The sequence below is a fragment of the Meles meles genome, chromosome 13, assembly GCF_922984935.1.
Source record: "Meles meles chromosome 13, mMelMel3.1 paternal haplotype, whole genome shotgun sequence".
Lineage (NCBI taxonomy): Eukaryota > Metazoa > Chordata > Mammalia > Carnivora > Mustelidae > Meles > Meles meles.
The window spans coordinates 78,693,214-78,708,141 of record NC_060078.1 but is presented as its reverse complement, the minus strand read 5'-3'; the positions used below and the strand labels follow the sequence as shown (position 1 = coordinate 78,708,141).

Below are 14,928 nucleotides of genomic sequence, written 5' to 3'. Positions count from 1 at the left end.
GACATCCGAACGTAGTCCCTGCTTTCAGTCCCTCCAGAGAGCACCCAGAACCTAGCTCCAGCTGGAGTTGGCGTGGGGGGCAGGACCCTGACCGGCCAGCTCTTCACTGGCCTTTGCTGCAACCTGCTAAGTTATCTTATGTTCCTCCACGCACTTCCCATCTGTCTACACTGCAGATTACAAATGTCTGCCAGGTTCATCAAAGATGACTGGAGTGTTTCTTGTTCTCACTTGTTTTTGAGCCATCTGAGATGAAATAAAGGCAGGAGAGTCTTTATGTTGCCATTCTGAATGGAAGTTATGGCCTCTGCCTACTTCTCTGAAGGCAAGCATTTTAAGAATCTCTTTTCTATCCCCCCTAGTAGTAAAGACTAATAAACTACTGGCAAACCAAAACTCTTTATCTTTGACTCCAAGTAAAATCACCCATTCTAAATACTCCAGTAACTGAACCTCACATCTATTACTATATAATCCTATTCCTTCAAACCACGGGTTTGAGATTTACATTAAAGACTTTCAGGAGTATATGCTTTATACATTCTAAAACACAAAGTACTGTTACTCGACTTGCCCCCACTAGCTTTTCACTCACAAAGCTCTGAGGTATTTTCCTATTTAGTAACCAAAATTATAAATTTGTAATAAAAACATAAATTTTTTTAGTTTCTTAATGGTGATAAAAGCCTTACAGAGGGGGGCCCCTGGGTGGCTCAGTGGGCTGGGGCCTCTGCCTTCGGCTCAGGTCATGATCCCAGAGTCCTAGGATCGAGCCCTGCATCGGGCTCTCTGCTCAGCAGGGAGCCTGCTTCCCTTTCTCTCTCTGCCTGCCTCTCTGACTACTTGAGAACTCTGTCTGTCAAGTAAATAAATAAAATCTTAAAAAAAAAAAATTAAAGAGCTTTACAGAGGATTCTCTGAGCAGCTACCTTACATCCTGCTCATATCCCGTTCTCTTGCTGGATGTACATCACTGCCACGAGCTGTTATCCCTAACACAATGCCTAAAGAAAAAACCTGCCCTTTACAAGCAAAAGAGAACAAGGAACAAGGAACATTAACATCAACTCTACCACAAGAAGTCTCTACTCTCACGTAAAGCATGCCAGCTGGCCACTCTGAAATGTCTTCCCATCACTAGGTTCCACGAACATGCTGAGGGCACATCAGTTCCACCCGCTATTGTCGCAGGTTCCAAATTTCTCCATTCCTGATCTTCAGGCTCCACCCGGTCCTCGATTATTATCACCACAACATTTCCATTTGTTGTTCCCCCCCCACATCAAACCCCTCACCGAACACTTTACCCAATCCAGCTCTCCCTGACTCATTTCTTTACTAGCAGTGAACCTACCAGAAACCTCTCTCTTCCCGCACATCCAGTCACCAAGTCCCTTCACGTCTCAAGCTGGCGATGTCTGTCCTGCCTTCCACTGCCAGCACCCAGATTCAGTCCCTTACGGACTGCAGTCTGGGAGCCACTGAACTAACCTACCTGCGTCAAAGCTCTATCCATGCAAAGAACGTCCTTCACCTATGTCAGCTTTCTAGATGCTAATTTCTCACCTCTCCTTTACACACACACGCACACGCACATCATTTGTCAACATGTTATACCCGGACTCCCGCCTGCCCTTTTACTTTTTGGTCTGTCGCCTTCGTTCCCGGCAGCTTCCCGGAGTGTTCGGTGCCCGTGCACACCATGCTCTTCTCCGTGCATGTCTCTGTCCCTGTGATCCCACCACCCTATCTCCCCCATGGCAGAGGATGATCAAGGGTAGTTGGCCTCTGACTCCAGGGTCTCCTCACCCAGTGTGGCTTCCCCTGACGCCCCAGTGAGGACGTGAAGCTCGTCTGTGGTTCTTTAACAACTTGTACACTTTCTCTGCTGACGGCAATAAATGCGAGGACATTGCCAGCTACGGTGTCTGTGAGACAAGGAGCCTGTGAGGCTCTGAAGGGCGACGACTACTTCTTGTTGCTCTCCCAGCCCCAGGGCCAAGCAGAGTGTGCACACACTAGACATTCACTGCTTGCTCCAGACATCCCTATTTGGATCAGACACCCTCGACCACCTCCACCCCCAAACTATAAACTCCTCAGCACCCACAAGCTGGAAACCAAGTCCTTTGCATTATTTACACATTTATGATAGGATAATACAAGGTGGAAAGTTAAGAATTACTGGAAGCCTTGCTGGTGGTGATCACTATACACGGTAGCGAATGACTACATCCGAACAAGGGAGGCGCTAGGACTGGGCTGGACACAGGAAAGAGGCTTCGGGGTAGGGGAGTTTTATTTCTTCACCTGGATGGCGGTTTCAAGGGAATTTTCCTTAGAATAATCCATTAACCCATAGGTTTGTGTTGTGTGGTTTTCAGGAACTGTTTTCTTTTACAGCATAATGTAATTGTATCAGCCAAACTTTAGTTAACAAACATACAGACAATGGCTACTTACCAAAACAGAACTCAGCCTTTGGCCTTAGCTTAGTTGCATCGCTAACCTAACAAAAAAGAGAAATGTGTCACTCCCTTCTTCATAGGCTAGATAACCAACTTTACATGCCGCATGAATGTGCACAAGTATGATTTCCCACTAATAATATGCATTTAGCAAACAGATCTAAAATTAAACTTTTTCGGCTACTGAGAAAGAACTGCAAATTAAACACAGAACACGGCTCCCAACAGTGAGATGTTTAAAACAAATGATACTTCTATGTTCTTTCTGAATATTTACTCAAAGGAAATGTGAAGAAGTTGAAAGTAAACCATTAAAAGTTTTATGTAACACACAGAAAAATTCTTAGTTTAACATAATTTTCAAAACACCCTCAGAATACTCTATAGAAACTATGAATTCTTCCCAAATTGCATATTTCTAAATTAGCTGTGAGCCTTTAGAGATAATGACTGTGGGTAAGGGGGAGACTGTGTATTTAACCAAGCCCCAAATCCAGAAGGTATTAATCTGCAATGAGCAAACCAAAAAAAAACTGGACCCGCTTGTAAAGGAGAACACCTCGGGATAAGAGGGTCACGATGCCAAATGCAACACAGGGCTTTCAGAAGGTGAAACAACTAGTTGCACCTGGTCGCCGTTACCCCTTTAATGAAGCAGCCTCTGAGAAGCCCATTCATGACTATCACCGCCTGCTGCCCGGTGATAGCTCATTGCGGCATCTGTTTTGTACTTTCAAAAGGAATTTCTAAGTCTGGGGTTCCTGACTGATCCCAACGACAAATTCACAGCTCTGAGTCACACTGGAATTTGTTCCAGGAATAAATTCTGGGAAAAGGAGGCATATCTAACGCAGAGTACAAACTGTACAATTCAGCCTTCGGGAAAGCTGTGGGACAGAGATTAAAGTCAACAGAAGTGCACAGAGAAAGTTATATTTTAAAAGGGGAACAGAGGAGTTGGGAAGCAGGTGGCCAGTCAGGCTTACTTGCTTAGTTAATACTTTATTTTTAAAAAGAGCTCCCATTTTTAAAAAGACCAGGCAACGAACGACTGAAAAGATACAAGCGTATCGGCAATCTCTCCCTCAACTGCCTATTCCTCATCACTGCACTGAGTCAAAAACTCCTGGCAGCACACTTACGTTACAGCGCACGTATGCCGCAGGCAAGCAAGAAGACGACGCGTCCACGGTTTATTTTGCAGTGGAATTTTATGCTTCCTAATAATTATCACTATAGAATTTAAACTCAAGGTACCCTAAAGCATTTATTAAATGTCTTAATTTACAGAACAATTGAGGTATATTTAAACCATATTTGTCTTTTGCAAATTAAATAATTTGGTTTTAATTAAATAAATAATAATAAAATGTTACCCTTTAAATATGTAATCTTGGGGCGCCTGGGTGGCTCAGTGGGTTAAAGCCTCTGCCTTCGGCTCAGGTCATGATCCCGGGGTTCCAGGATCGAGCCTCGCATCGGGCTCTCTACTCAGCAGGGAGCCTGCTTCCTCCTCTCTCTCTGCCTGCCTCTCTGCCTACTTGTCATCTCTCTGTCAAATAAATAAACAAAATCTTAAAAAAAAAAAAAAGAACCTTTTTGTGCACGGGCTGATTCTTTTTGTTGTTCTTATCAACTAGAACAATACTGAGAACAAAGTGCTTTGTCTAAAAAACTGTCCTTTGAACAGAAGCACACTTGTAAACCTGTCTTCTGTTGAAGACCTTTGCTAAGAAATTCCAGTACATGCTACTCTTCACATCTCATAACTTCAGTCATCTACAAACATTATTTTGTATAAAAACCCCACAGGTTAGGGGCGCCTGGGTGGCTCAGCGGGTTAAAGCCTCTGCATTCGGCTCAGGTCATGATCCCAGGGTCCTGGGATCAAGCCCCGCATCGGGCTCTCTGCTTGGCTGGGAGCCTGCTTCCTCCTCTCTCTCTCTCTCTGCCTGCCTCTCTGCCTACTTGTAATCTCTATCTGTCAAAAAAATAAATCTTTAAAAAAAAAAAAAGAAAGAAAAAAAGAAAAAAAAAAAAGAAAAAAAAACCCCACAGGTTTAGGTCCTCAACTTCCATCTCAGTTCCCAAAACACCGATAAAATCAAGGGGAGAAAATACCTGAAAATACCAAACCAAAATTTTTAAAAAGAAAAATAGTATTACAAAAATTCCAGAATTACCAACAAACAAGAAAAGAAAAATTAGAAGAAACAAAGTAAAATGAAGGAAAAACCATTGTTTCCTCATGAAGATGGTTCTTATTTTCTTCAAAATAAAACATAAATAAGAAGTCAAAGGTAATGGGATTAAAAGTTGGAAACAGTTTAAATAAATACAGACTCAGAAAACATCTTCAGGATTCCCAAAGATAGAACCTGTTAACTCATCTTTGTCCTTCTGATGGCCCAATCACAGAAGTTAATGTTAACTTTTGCAATTTGCCACATACTCTTCTGAATTTTCTAAAAGAACTTTCTACCCATAGGTAACAGGTACTATTTTCAACATGATATAACCCCGAACCCCATCACTAAACAACACAGAAAGGAAGCTACTCTTTTGATTATTCATACTCTCATTCCAAGGAATTTTAATTTAGGCATGAATATGAAACAATATAGAAAAACTACCTTTGAAATGTAGGTAAGTTTAATGGCTCCCACACGTGATGATCCAGAAGGTAAGTTCTGGAAACAAATTATTAATATGTAATTAAAATCCAACATTATCAATTTATTTTATATTATAATGTTCTAAACATACTAGAAAAAGTTAAGAAATTAGATTAAATCAACATTTTTAGTTCAAGTATTTGCAAATCAAGTTGACAATTGGATAACAAAACCAAACTCTATTTTGTTCCACCATAATGCATTCTAAAACTAAAAGGCTATTTTTATCATTGGGGCCAAACTCTTCTTTAAAAGCCATAAATGCAGGGTTGTAACACAGTCTCATATAGGGTTGTAGTAGAAAACAGTGATTTGGGAACTTGAACTAAGAACCTAACTATACCAGACCTAAATTTAAAAAGTAGCAAAGAATTTATACTGTTAAGAATTTGAACTATTAACAAAGGTTTGTGAGCATTCTGTAATCAAAACTGTACTTTAATATATCCTGTAATACAATAAACTGGATGGATTATAGAGGAGGAAGATGGAGGCAGGAACACCAAATAAGAAAGTCTGGAAAAAAGTAATAAAAGAATATAAAGGAAAACTCCGATAGAATATTTTAAAAGTAAAATTAAAACAATGTTAACATTTAAGGTTTCTTCCACTGCAGATTAACCAAGATCAACTTTTTAACTAACTTTATCATAATGTACATTGAAAAGAAAACTTTTGACTTTGTTTTTATGAATGATTAGGAGGTAACCTTCTCAGACCTCTCTATAAGCTTACTGGAAACAATTAATTATATGAAAGCTTACCACATTTCAAAGACTTAATTAAGATTCCCAAACATAAATACTGGTTATTGTTGACAGGGACGGTCTTTTCAAATGTTTCACTCCTATGTAAACTGCATTATGCTCTGCTTTAAACTATACTACATTCAAGCTTCTAAATATAAACCATACACATATATATATGGTTTATAGTTATTATATACTATACTACATTCAAACCATAAATATGTATATAAAATAACATTATAATTTTTAAGGTATACTGTTAAATCATGTTCTTATATAAAATGTTTTATTAAGAGGTTGCTTTGTTGTTGTTTTTTAATTTTGGATTAGTCAATGAAATGTTAAAATGCCTTCAAGACCTCCTAACTACTAAGTGACTTTTTAAAACACTACTACCCTTCCATTCAGAAGTGTTATTTTTCTTTTAAATCCTCCAAAAATTTATTCTTTTAACTAGCTTAATACAGTTCTAAGCCCTGTATGAGGAAGAAAAATGAGAAGTATGTCGTGGCCACATGACATGAAGGGTCACAGATTAAACAGTGGCACAGTATAGGGAAATGTAAGTACTAAGAGAGAAAGAATATTCAAAATACCTAGTTTCTATGGATCAGTGCGATTACTGCCAAGTTCAACTACAGAAAAGTAGGTTTCAAAATTTGTTCCCTGACAGTGAACAAGAAATAATCAATTAGTGACATTTAAAATAAAAAGGAAAATGAGCCATTTTCCTTATGAGTTCCTGCAGTCCTTTTGCCAAAATACATCTTTGAAGTTTCTTCAAAGTCACTTCCTGAACAGATACTCAATTATTTAATTCTCCACCATTACCCACACCCTCAACAAAATACAGAAAGCTCCAAATGGCTCTCTAGTAAAACACTAGAATGGATTTTTAAACCAATGGTTAGTGGTAAAGAAAGGAAAATAGAGGAAAATGGCTCCCTAAGGACAGGTGAGCTAAACTGGTATTTTTTTTTTCATTATCAGGGTTATTATGACCAGCATAAGCGTGTTACAGTACGGTAACATAAACAACTAGATTGAAGCAGATGGACCTTGTCATTTCTCAGTAGATCAAAATGGTGGTATATTGGCAATTTCATGTGGTTCAACCTAAGGTAATCATCCTAGCAAGATATTTTACTTAAGTTTTCATTAAGAGCTGTAAGTCTTAATACATTTAAAAATGACACAAAGCTAGTATACTGATGGCTAATCCACTGGCTGCAGAGTCAAGACTGTAAAAGATTCTTATCAGTTAGAATGAAGAGTTAAAATTATTAAGAACGAAACAGAAAGACAGATTTAAAATTCTGTACTACATTCATAAAAACCAACGTGCTAATTACATCATGGAAATCTGGCTTTTTTTTTTTTTAAGATTTTATTTATTTATTTGACAGACAGAGATCACAAGCAGGCAGAGAGGCAGGCAAAGAGAGAGAGGAGGAAGTAGGCTCCCTGCTGAGCAGAGAGCACAATGCAGGAGCTCGATCCCAGGACCCCGGGGGACCGGGGTCCTGACCCAAGCCAAAGGCAGAGGCTTTAACCTACTGAACCACCCAGGCGCCCCAAATCTGGCTTTTTAAAGAGTTCATGTTGGGGCACCTGGCTGGTTGACTCAGAAGAGTGCATGACTCTTGATCTCGGGGTCATGAGCTCAAGCCCCATGCTAGGTGTAGAGTTTACTTAAATAAATAAACTTTTTTTTTTTAAAGATTTTAATTTATTTGAGAGAGACAGAGAGAGCAAGCAAGTGAGCAGCAGTTAGTGGGAGAAGCAGACTCCCCACTGAGCAGGGAGCCCAATGCAGCACTCGATCCCAGGACCCTGGGATCATGACCTGAGTCAAACAGACACAGCCAAAAAGACGCTTAACCAACTGAGCTACCCAACTGAGGTGTCCCAATAAACAAACTTTTTTAAAAAAAACTTCAACTCTTAAAAACAAAATATCAGTTCATGTGAGAAAGATCTAGCTGAGTACAAACTTTTAACACACACCCTCCCTGCTACAGCCACAGGAACCTATTCTCCACGCAGGCACAGGCTTCCTTGCTTGCACTTCTTGCCTGTGCTATTCCGTGAGCACTGGAACACCCACTTCTCCAACTACAGGCCAAAATCACATCCATCGTCTGGGTCAATTTTGAATGCTACGACCTCCATGAAGACCGTTAACTCTGATTCCAAATTCATGTTTCCTTCGGTGTAATAAAAATAGTCCATTTTGTGCTCACCTTCTTCTAGCTCTAAGTGAGAAGTGCTGATAAAAGGATGGATTCTGAGGGGAGAACCTATTATTATGAAGAAAGAGAAACAACCAAGGAGCTTTGAATGCAGTTCGGAAGAACCCACGTGTGTCAGTGGCCCAGATCTCGTGAAGAGAGACAAACCAGGAAGAGCACAGGCCAGAACTCTGCAATGGCCTTTCAGGTGAGGAGAACCAGAAACCAGGATCTAGTACCCAGCAGTGAGAGGGAGTCAAGGGGAATTAAGTTACTTTCCACTTTGCGAAAGAGAGTTTGGGAGGGGACTGTGCCACAAATAAAAAGGTGGAGTAATAAAGGGGAGAGATCTGATTTCTATAAAAAATATAAAAATAAATAAACATGGACTTTTGATTTCTGTGGACCTGCTCCTCCTTCCACGGACTCTGGCCCAGTAAGAAAAGGTATTAATCATCGTAGTTGCACAGCCAGGTTACTACCAACCAAGAAAGGTGGTCACACCCAGAGATAAGTGAGTGAAACGGTGTCAGTAAGCTCTGTAAGAATAAGGATAGAGAGTTGACAATTCCTAGGAAACAGTCTCAAAGTCAGCACTCAAATAATCTACACTGAATTAAAATACAAATTATCCTCTAAAATTTGAAAGGCCGTGTCTGGATAAAGGACTAAACTTACATTATGGAGAATCAGGAACAGGGTAGGATTAATGGGGAGCAGATACAAGCAAGAGATTTTGGCTTACAGAAGAAATAATAATGAAAGTGTCTCGAATAGCGCAAGTACTTTTTCATAAATGTAATTCAACCAACAGCTAAAGTGAAGATCAGGGATAGACAGGCTTCCTGCATTGAAGAGGAGGTGGAATTTGTACTACAGTCCCTTACAACTTGAATTCTATATAAACAAATATAAATGCATTAGTACGTAAGTATTTTGTCTAACCTAACGTAAGTACAGGGTGGTAAAGAATATTAGATTGCTTCTCAGGGGTCTAGTTCCTTCTCTGTGAAACAGAACGGAACCTTCCACCAGTCCCCACTCCTCCCTTGACTCTAAGTTCCTCACCCACTAGACAGAATCAGCTTAGACATTTGCTAGGGACTCAATCTTGCAACATCCATCCCAATTTCAATGAAGAGATTCACAGGGAGAGAAAACTTAAAACTACTCATTAGATGATCTCTAATCCAAGGTCTTTCACAGATCTTAAAACGGAGATTCTAATTTTTAATTTATGACATTTCCCCCAATGATTTGAAAGGCAACAATAAAATCCAAGTGCATTTCAATTCAGGAATGGCATTACACGGCTGACTCTCAAATCTGTCACCACAACATGAAAGGGCTACACGTGTGTACAAGAGTGACAACTAGCTCAGGTAGTTTCTTTACCAAAAGACAGCGGTCTCTACCCTAGAGACAGTATCTTAAATTTCAGATGATTTCAGAATTTTCTACCAAGGACAGCATTTCTCGAGGAGGGTGGGAGACACATATATGCATGCACAAATAAACTTAGTTTCATCTGAAATTCAAGTAAGACAGCAGGGGTTGAACATGCAGGACAGGAAGAATGCAGCCAGGAGAAATAAATCTAAACAAAGATTGTTTGGGAAAACAAATCCTAACAGCCATACAGTATGTTAGATATATTAACAATTAAAATTCTTGTGTGATTTGAGAAAAGGTAACCATCTGGATTTTACAAACCTGTGGATTATCCATGTACCATACAAAACTATCTTCTCTGGTATCCAGTATGAAGTACCTTCGAAGAAATTTCCCACTGTTTTCATTTTCCTCGATGTCTAGAAAACCACAAATGCGATTCTGACGATCCACATAAGGCATTTCTGGGCCTGAACATTACACTGTAAAATAAAACATTGGACAGTAAGTACTTCTCAGTGGACTTCAAACCTAAAATGTACTATTTCCAATTTGTTTAACAAAGAGCCTCCTTCCCAACATGAGGTGGGGATGTACATGTGGATATGTACAAAGCATGGGCAAAATCATTTTTGAAATTAAGCTTATTGTGAGTGGTTACTAAATACAGCTATACATACTGACTGGGACAAAGAAGAGCAGTTCACCTCCGCTAAATTAACTGACCTACTTTTTCCCTAAACACACCCAGATGAGCCAAAAAATTAGCTCTCCAAACTTCAATTTCCTCACTTATAAATCCAGATAATCTCCCTTTCAGATTATTGCAGAGTATTTTTAAGTTCACAGAGAAATAATAGCTAACACTTATTGGCCACTAACTAGATGCTGGGCTCCGTGCAAGGTTTTCACACTGAATCCTCAGAACAACCCCATCAATAGGAATCATCGTCCCCATTTCACAGATAAGACTCAATGCTCACAAGGGAAAGTGACTCTCAAAGACTAGAGAACCAGTAGATAATAAATGAAACATGAACCCAGATTCTTGGGCTCTAGAGCTTCTATCTTAACATTTACACCATACTTTCTCTAAAGCTCTTTGAATTGCTAAAATTAAAATGTATCATAGTAAAATTAATTAACACCATGAAAAAGAGAGATAAGCAGATATTAGGTACCTCCTGAGGGAAGACACAAACATCACCTATGAAGTGAATATGTAATAAAAAAAAATAAAGTTTTTATCTGAATCAGATCCAGTTTCTCTATCTCCCTATGTCAAACCACCAACTTACAGGAAATAAAGAACACAGAGGAACATAGTAAACTGCACCACAGGGTTTCACTCAGCCAAAGCCACACTGTGGGAAACAGCAGGACAAACAGCCCAATTTCTTCAGTAAATAATCAGGGGGAGGAGAAGAGAGAAGTACAGATTAAGAGACTTCAGAAACACGTCATATTCTGATTCTTACAGTACTAAATTTCTGTTGTACTGATTAGAGTTAAAAACCACGACTTGAGTAAAAAGCAGAGCTTCCAGCCAATCTTCTTCTCTAGAAACGGCACGTATGTGACTCCTCCCCCGTGGATGCAAGAGGCAGACTGTTCCTATTCCGGCTCTTCTGGAGCCGGCACCAACAGCTTTCGGCAGGCTGAATGTACATACGTAATTAGTTCTGTACGTAACGGCTCAAGGTTGTTTCACCCACAATGAAAATTCAATTAGAACACATCCTGATACACTGCGTATCTAAACACTACTCTGTACGCATCCAGAGCAGTAGTAAGATACACCAAAAATTTTTAAACAAAATTATCCACTAAGGTCATGTATGTGTGTTGTTATAAATCTGGCACTTCGAGGAGATAATTCCTTTAACGATCTTACCCAACATTTTTAAAATGTCTAAAATGTGATCAAAACTTGGAAAATTAATACACTATACTAATGTACAGGCACACCCATTTTTTTGTGCTTCACTTTACTGCACTTCCAGACACTGTGTCTTCTACAAACTGGAAGTTTGTGGCAAAACCTTACACGGAGCCAAGTCTACTGGCACCAATTTTCCAACAGCATCTGTTCACTTGGTGTCTCTGTGTGGCACACCTGGGTAATTCTCACAGTATTTGAAATCTTTTCATTATTATAATATTTGTCCTGGTGATCTGTGGTCAGCGATTATGACTGGCTGAAAGTGCAAATGATGGTTAGCATTTTCTTAGCAAGAAAGGGTTTTTAAATTAAGATATGTACATTGTTTTCTTCAGATGTAATCCTATTGTACACTTAACAGACTACAATATCGTGTGAAAGTAACTTTTATATGCACAGGAAAACCAAAAAATTCATTTGACTTGCTTTATTTTGGTATTTGCTTTATTGTGGTAGTCTGGAGCCTAAACCGTCCAGGTGTACCTGTATCCAACAGTAAAAACTACATCTGAGTGGTGCCATGAGGACAGACACACACCAAAGGAATAGTCCTGAGACCCCAGACAAACCCATACCTACAGGGCCAACTGATTTTCAACAAAGGTGCCAACATCATGCAACAGGGAAGATTTGACCCCTCTTCACACTACATGAAAATTAACTCAAAATGGATTAACAGTCTGAATGTAAGATAGCTAAAACCATACTTTAAGAAAACATGGAGGCTGATATTCATGACCTTGGATTTGGCAATGAATTATTAGATAGGACACCAAAAATATGAACAACAAAAGAAAAAATAAGCTAAATTGGACTTCATAAAAACTAAAAGCTTTTTTTTTTTGAGAGAGAGAGTATGCAAGCAGGGTAGGGAAGGGAAGAGAGAAACTTAAGCAGACGCTGCACTGAGCTAGAGCCCAACACTGCGCTCAATCTCAGGACCCCAAGACCACAACATGAGCTGAAACCAAGAGTCAGACACTTAGCCCACTGTGCCACCCAGGAGCCCCAAAACTAAAAGCTGTTTTGCATCAAAGAACATCAAGAAAATGAAAAAAGAACCTACAGAATGGGAGTAAATATTCACAAATTACGTATCTGACAAAGGTCTAGTATCCAGAATATATAAATAGCTCTTATAATTCAATAATAAACAATCCAAATAAAAAACAGGCAAGGACTTGAAAAGACACTTTGCCCAAAGAAGATATACAAATGGGCAAACAGAACACAAAAAAGATGCTCAGTATCATTGGTAATTAGGGAAATGTAAATCAAAACCACAGTGAGATACCACTTTATACACACCAGGATGGTGATAATTAAAAGAAAGGAAAGTAACAAGTGTTAGCAAAGATGTGGAAAAACTGGAACCCCTCACACTGTAAAATGGTACAAGAGCTGTGTAAAACAGCTTAGTACTTCTTCTAAAGTTGAACACAGAAATACCATACAACTCAGCAATTTCCACTCCTAGATATACACCCAAAGAAGTGATAACAGCTACTTATAGATATTAATAGCAGCACTGTTCACAATAGCCATAAAGTGGAAACAACCCACATGCTCGTCAACAGGTGAACAGTTAAACATGTGATCCATCCAACACAATGGAGTATTGTGCAGATACAGAAAAGAATGAAGTACTGATATAATAATCCAATAAAAAGTCCAAAATATTTTATAAAAATAGAGAACATGGGGAGCCCGGGTGGCTCAGTGGGTTAAGCCGCTGCCTTCGGTTCAGGTCATGATCTCAGGGTCCTGGGATCAAGTCCCGCATCAGGCTCTCTGCTCAGCGGCGGGCCTGCTTCCCTCTCTCTCTCTGTCTGCCTCTCTGTCTACTTGTGATCTCTGTCAAATAAATAAATAAAATCTTTAAAAAAAAAAATAGAGAACATGATATATATTTTATGATATATACGAAATGCAAATGACCTAGAAAAACCCAATCTATGAGGCACCTGGGTGGCTCAGTCATTAAGTGGCTGCCTTTGGCTCAGGTCCTGAGACGTCCTGGGATCTAACCCTGTGTCAGGCTCCCGGCTAAGCAGGGAGCCTGCTTCTCCTTCTCCCTCTGCCTGCTGCTTCCCCTATATATGCTCCCTCTATGTGTCAAATAAATAAACAAATAAATAAATAAATAAAAAGCCAAATCTTTTTCCCAAAGAATGGAGCAGAATTACTTACACTATTTAAGACTTACAAAAATGCTACAGCAATAAAGACAATGTAGGACAGATGGGGGGAAAAAAGAAGAAGAAGAAGATAAATCAGTGGAACAGATTAGAATCCAGAAACAGACTCTTACATATATATTGTCTGTTGATTTTCAATAAAGATGCCAAGGCAATTCCACAGGGAAAGAATAGTCTTTTCAACAAATGGTGCTAGATCAAGTAGGTTTTTATGTGGGAAAAAAATGTAACAAAATTAATCACAGACCTAACACAAAAGCTACAACAATAAAGCTTCTAAAAAATACATAGGAGAAAGTGTTCATAACCTTGGGAGTACACAAAGATTTCTTAATTAAGACACAAAGAGGATGAGCCATATACTAGTTGTTATATTGGACTAAAAAAAATTAAAAACTGCTCTTTGAAAGACCCTGTGAAGAAACCAAAAGACAAGTCACAGGATGAGAAAAATATTCAGTACATATATGTCCATCAAATAACTGATATCGAAGAACAGGCAAGAAATTATTATAATTCAATAAGAGAAGTGACCAAACAGGAAAATGGCCAAAAATATCTGAAAAGACAAATAGTAACAAATAGTCAACGAAGACACAAAGAGTAAACAAGCACATGAAAAGATGTTCACGATCATCAGTCAGGAAAGCACTGCAAATACAAACCATGAGATACCACAACACACCTAATAGAATGGCTAAACCAAAAACAAGCCAAAAAACAACACCAAACCTGACAATATCAAATGCGGACAAGAATGTGGAACAAGTGAACTCCCTCTCATACATTGCTGGTGGGAATGCAAAATGGTACAGCAACTTGGATGAACAGTTTTCACAGTTTCTCATGAAGTTAAACATACCACTACAATATGACCCAGCAATCCTACTGTGAACTGAAAGCTGTGTTCGCACAAAAATCTGTACAAATGTCTACAGCAACGTTACTTATAACTGGTAAAAAGCAGAAACAACCCAAACGTCCCTTGACCCGTAAACGAATAAACTGTGGTACAACCAATACGATGAACACAGCTTAGCAATACAAAGGAACAAACCATAGATACATACAACATGGATAAATCTCGAATCTACCGACGCTAAGTGCAAGAAGCCAGACCAAAAAGGCTATTGGGACAGGGAACGTATCAGTAAACGAAGGGAGGGGCTGGTAATTTTTGTAGTGATGGAACTGTTCTGCATCTTAATTGTGCCAGGATATATCACTACGCAATGCAGTCATCAAAACTCAGGCCCATACACCACAGAGTAAA

At 39.2% G+C, this 14,928-nt stretch overlaps 1 protein-coding gene across 7 annotated transcripts in view; it reads right to left on the bottom strand.

The window, feature by feature from the left end:
• PLEKHA1 (pleckstrin homology domain containing A1) overlaps window positions 1-14,928 on the bottom strand; it is a 55,294-nt gene that overhangs the window by 30,651 nt on the left and 9,715 nt on the right. For 6 of the 7 annotated variants that reach the window (XM_046026431.1, XM_046026429.1, XM_046026430.1 and 3 more), the window contains exons 2-4: window positions 9,837-9,997; window positions 5,102-5,158; window positions 2,464-2,509 (exon numbers count right to left, since the gene is read on the bottom strand). In XM_046026431.1, the coding sequence (XP_045882387.1) occupies window positions 2,464-2,509; window positions 5,102-5,158; window positions 9,837-9,977 (244 nt within the window). In that variant the 5' untranslated portion in view covers window positions 9,978-9,997. Of the gene's footprint in view, window positions 1-2,463; window positions 2,510-5,101; window positions 5,159-9,836; window positions 9,998-14,928 lie in introns of those variants that run through there. The other variant, XM_046026434.1, reaches the window with a different exon arrangement.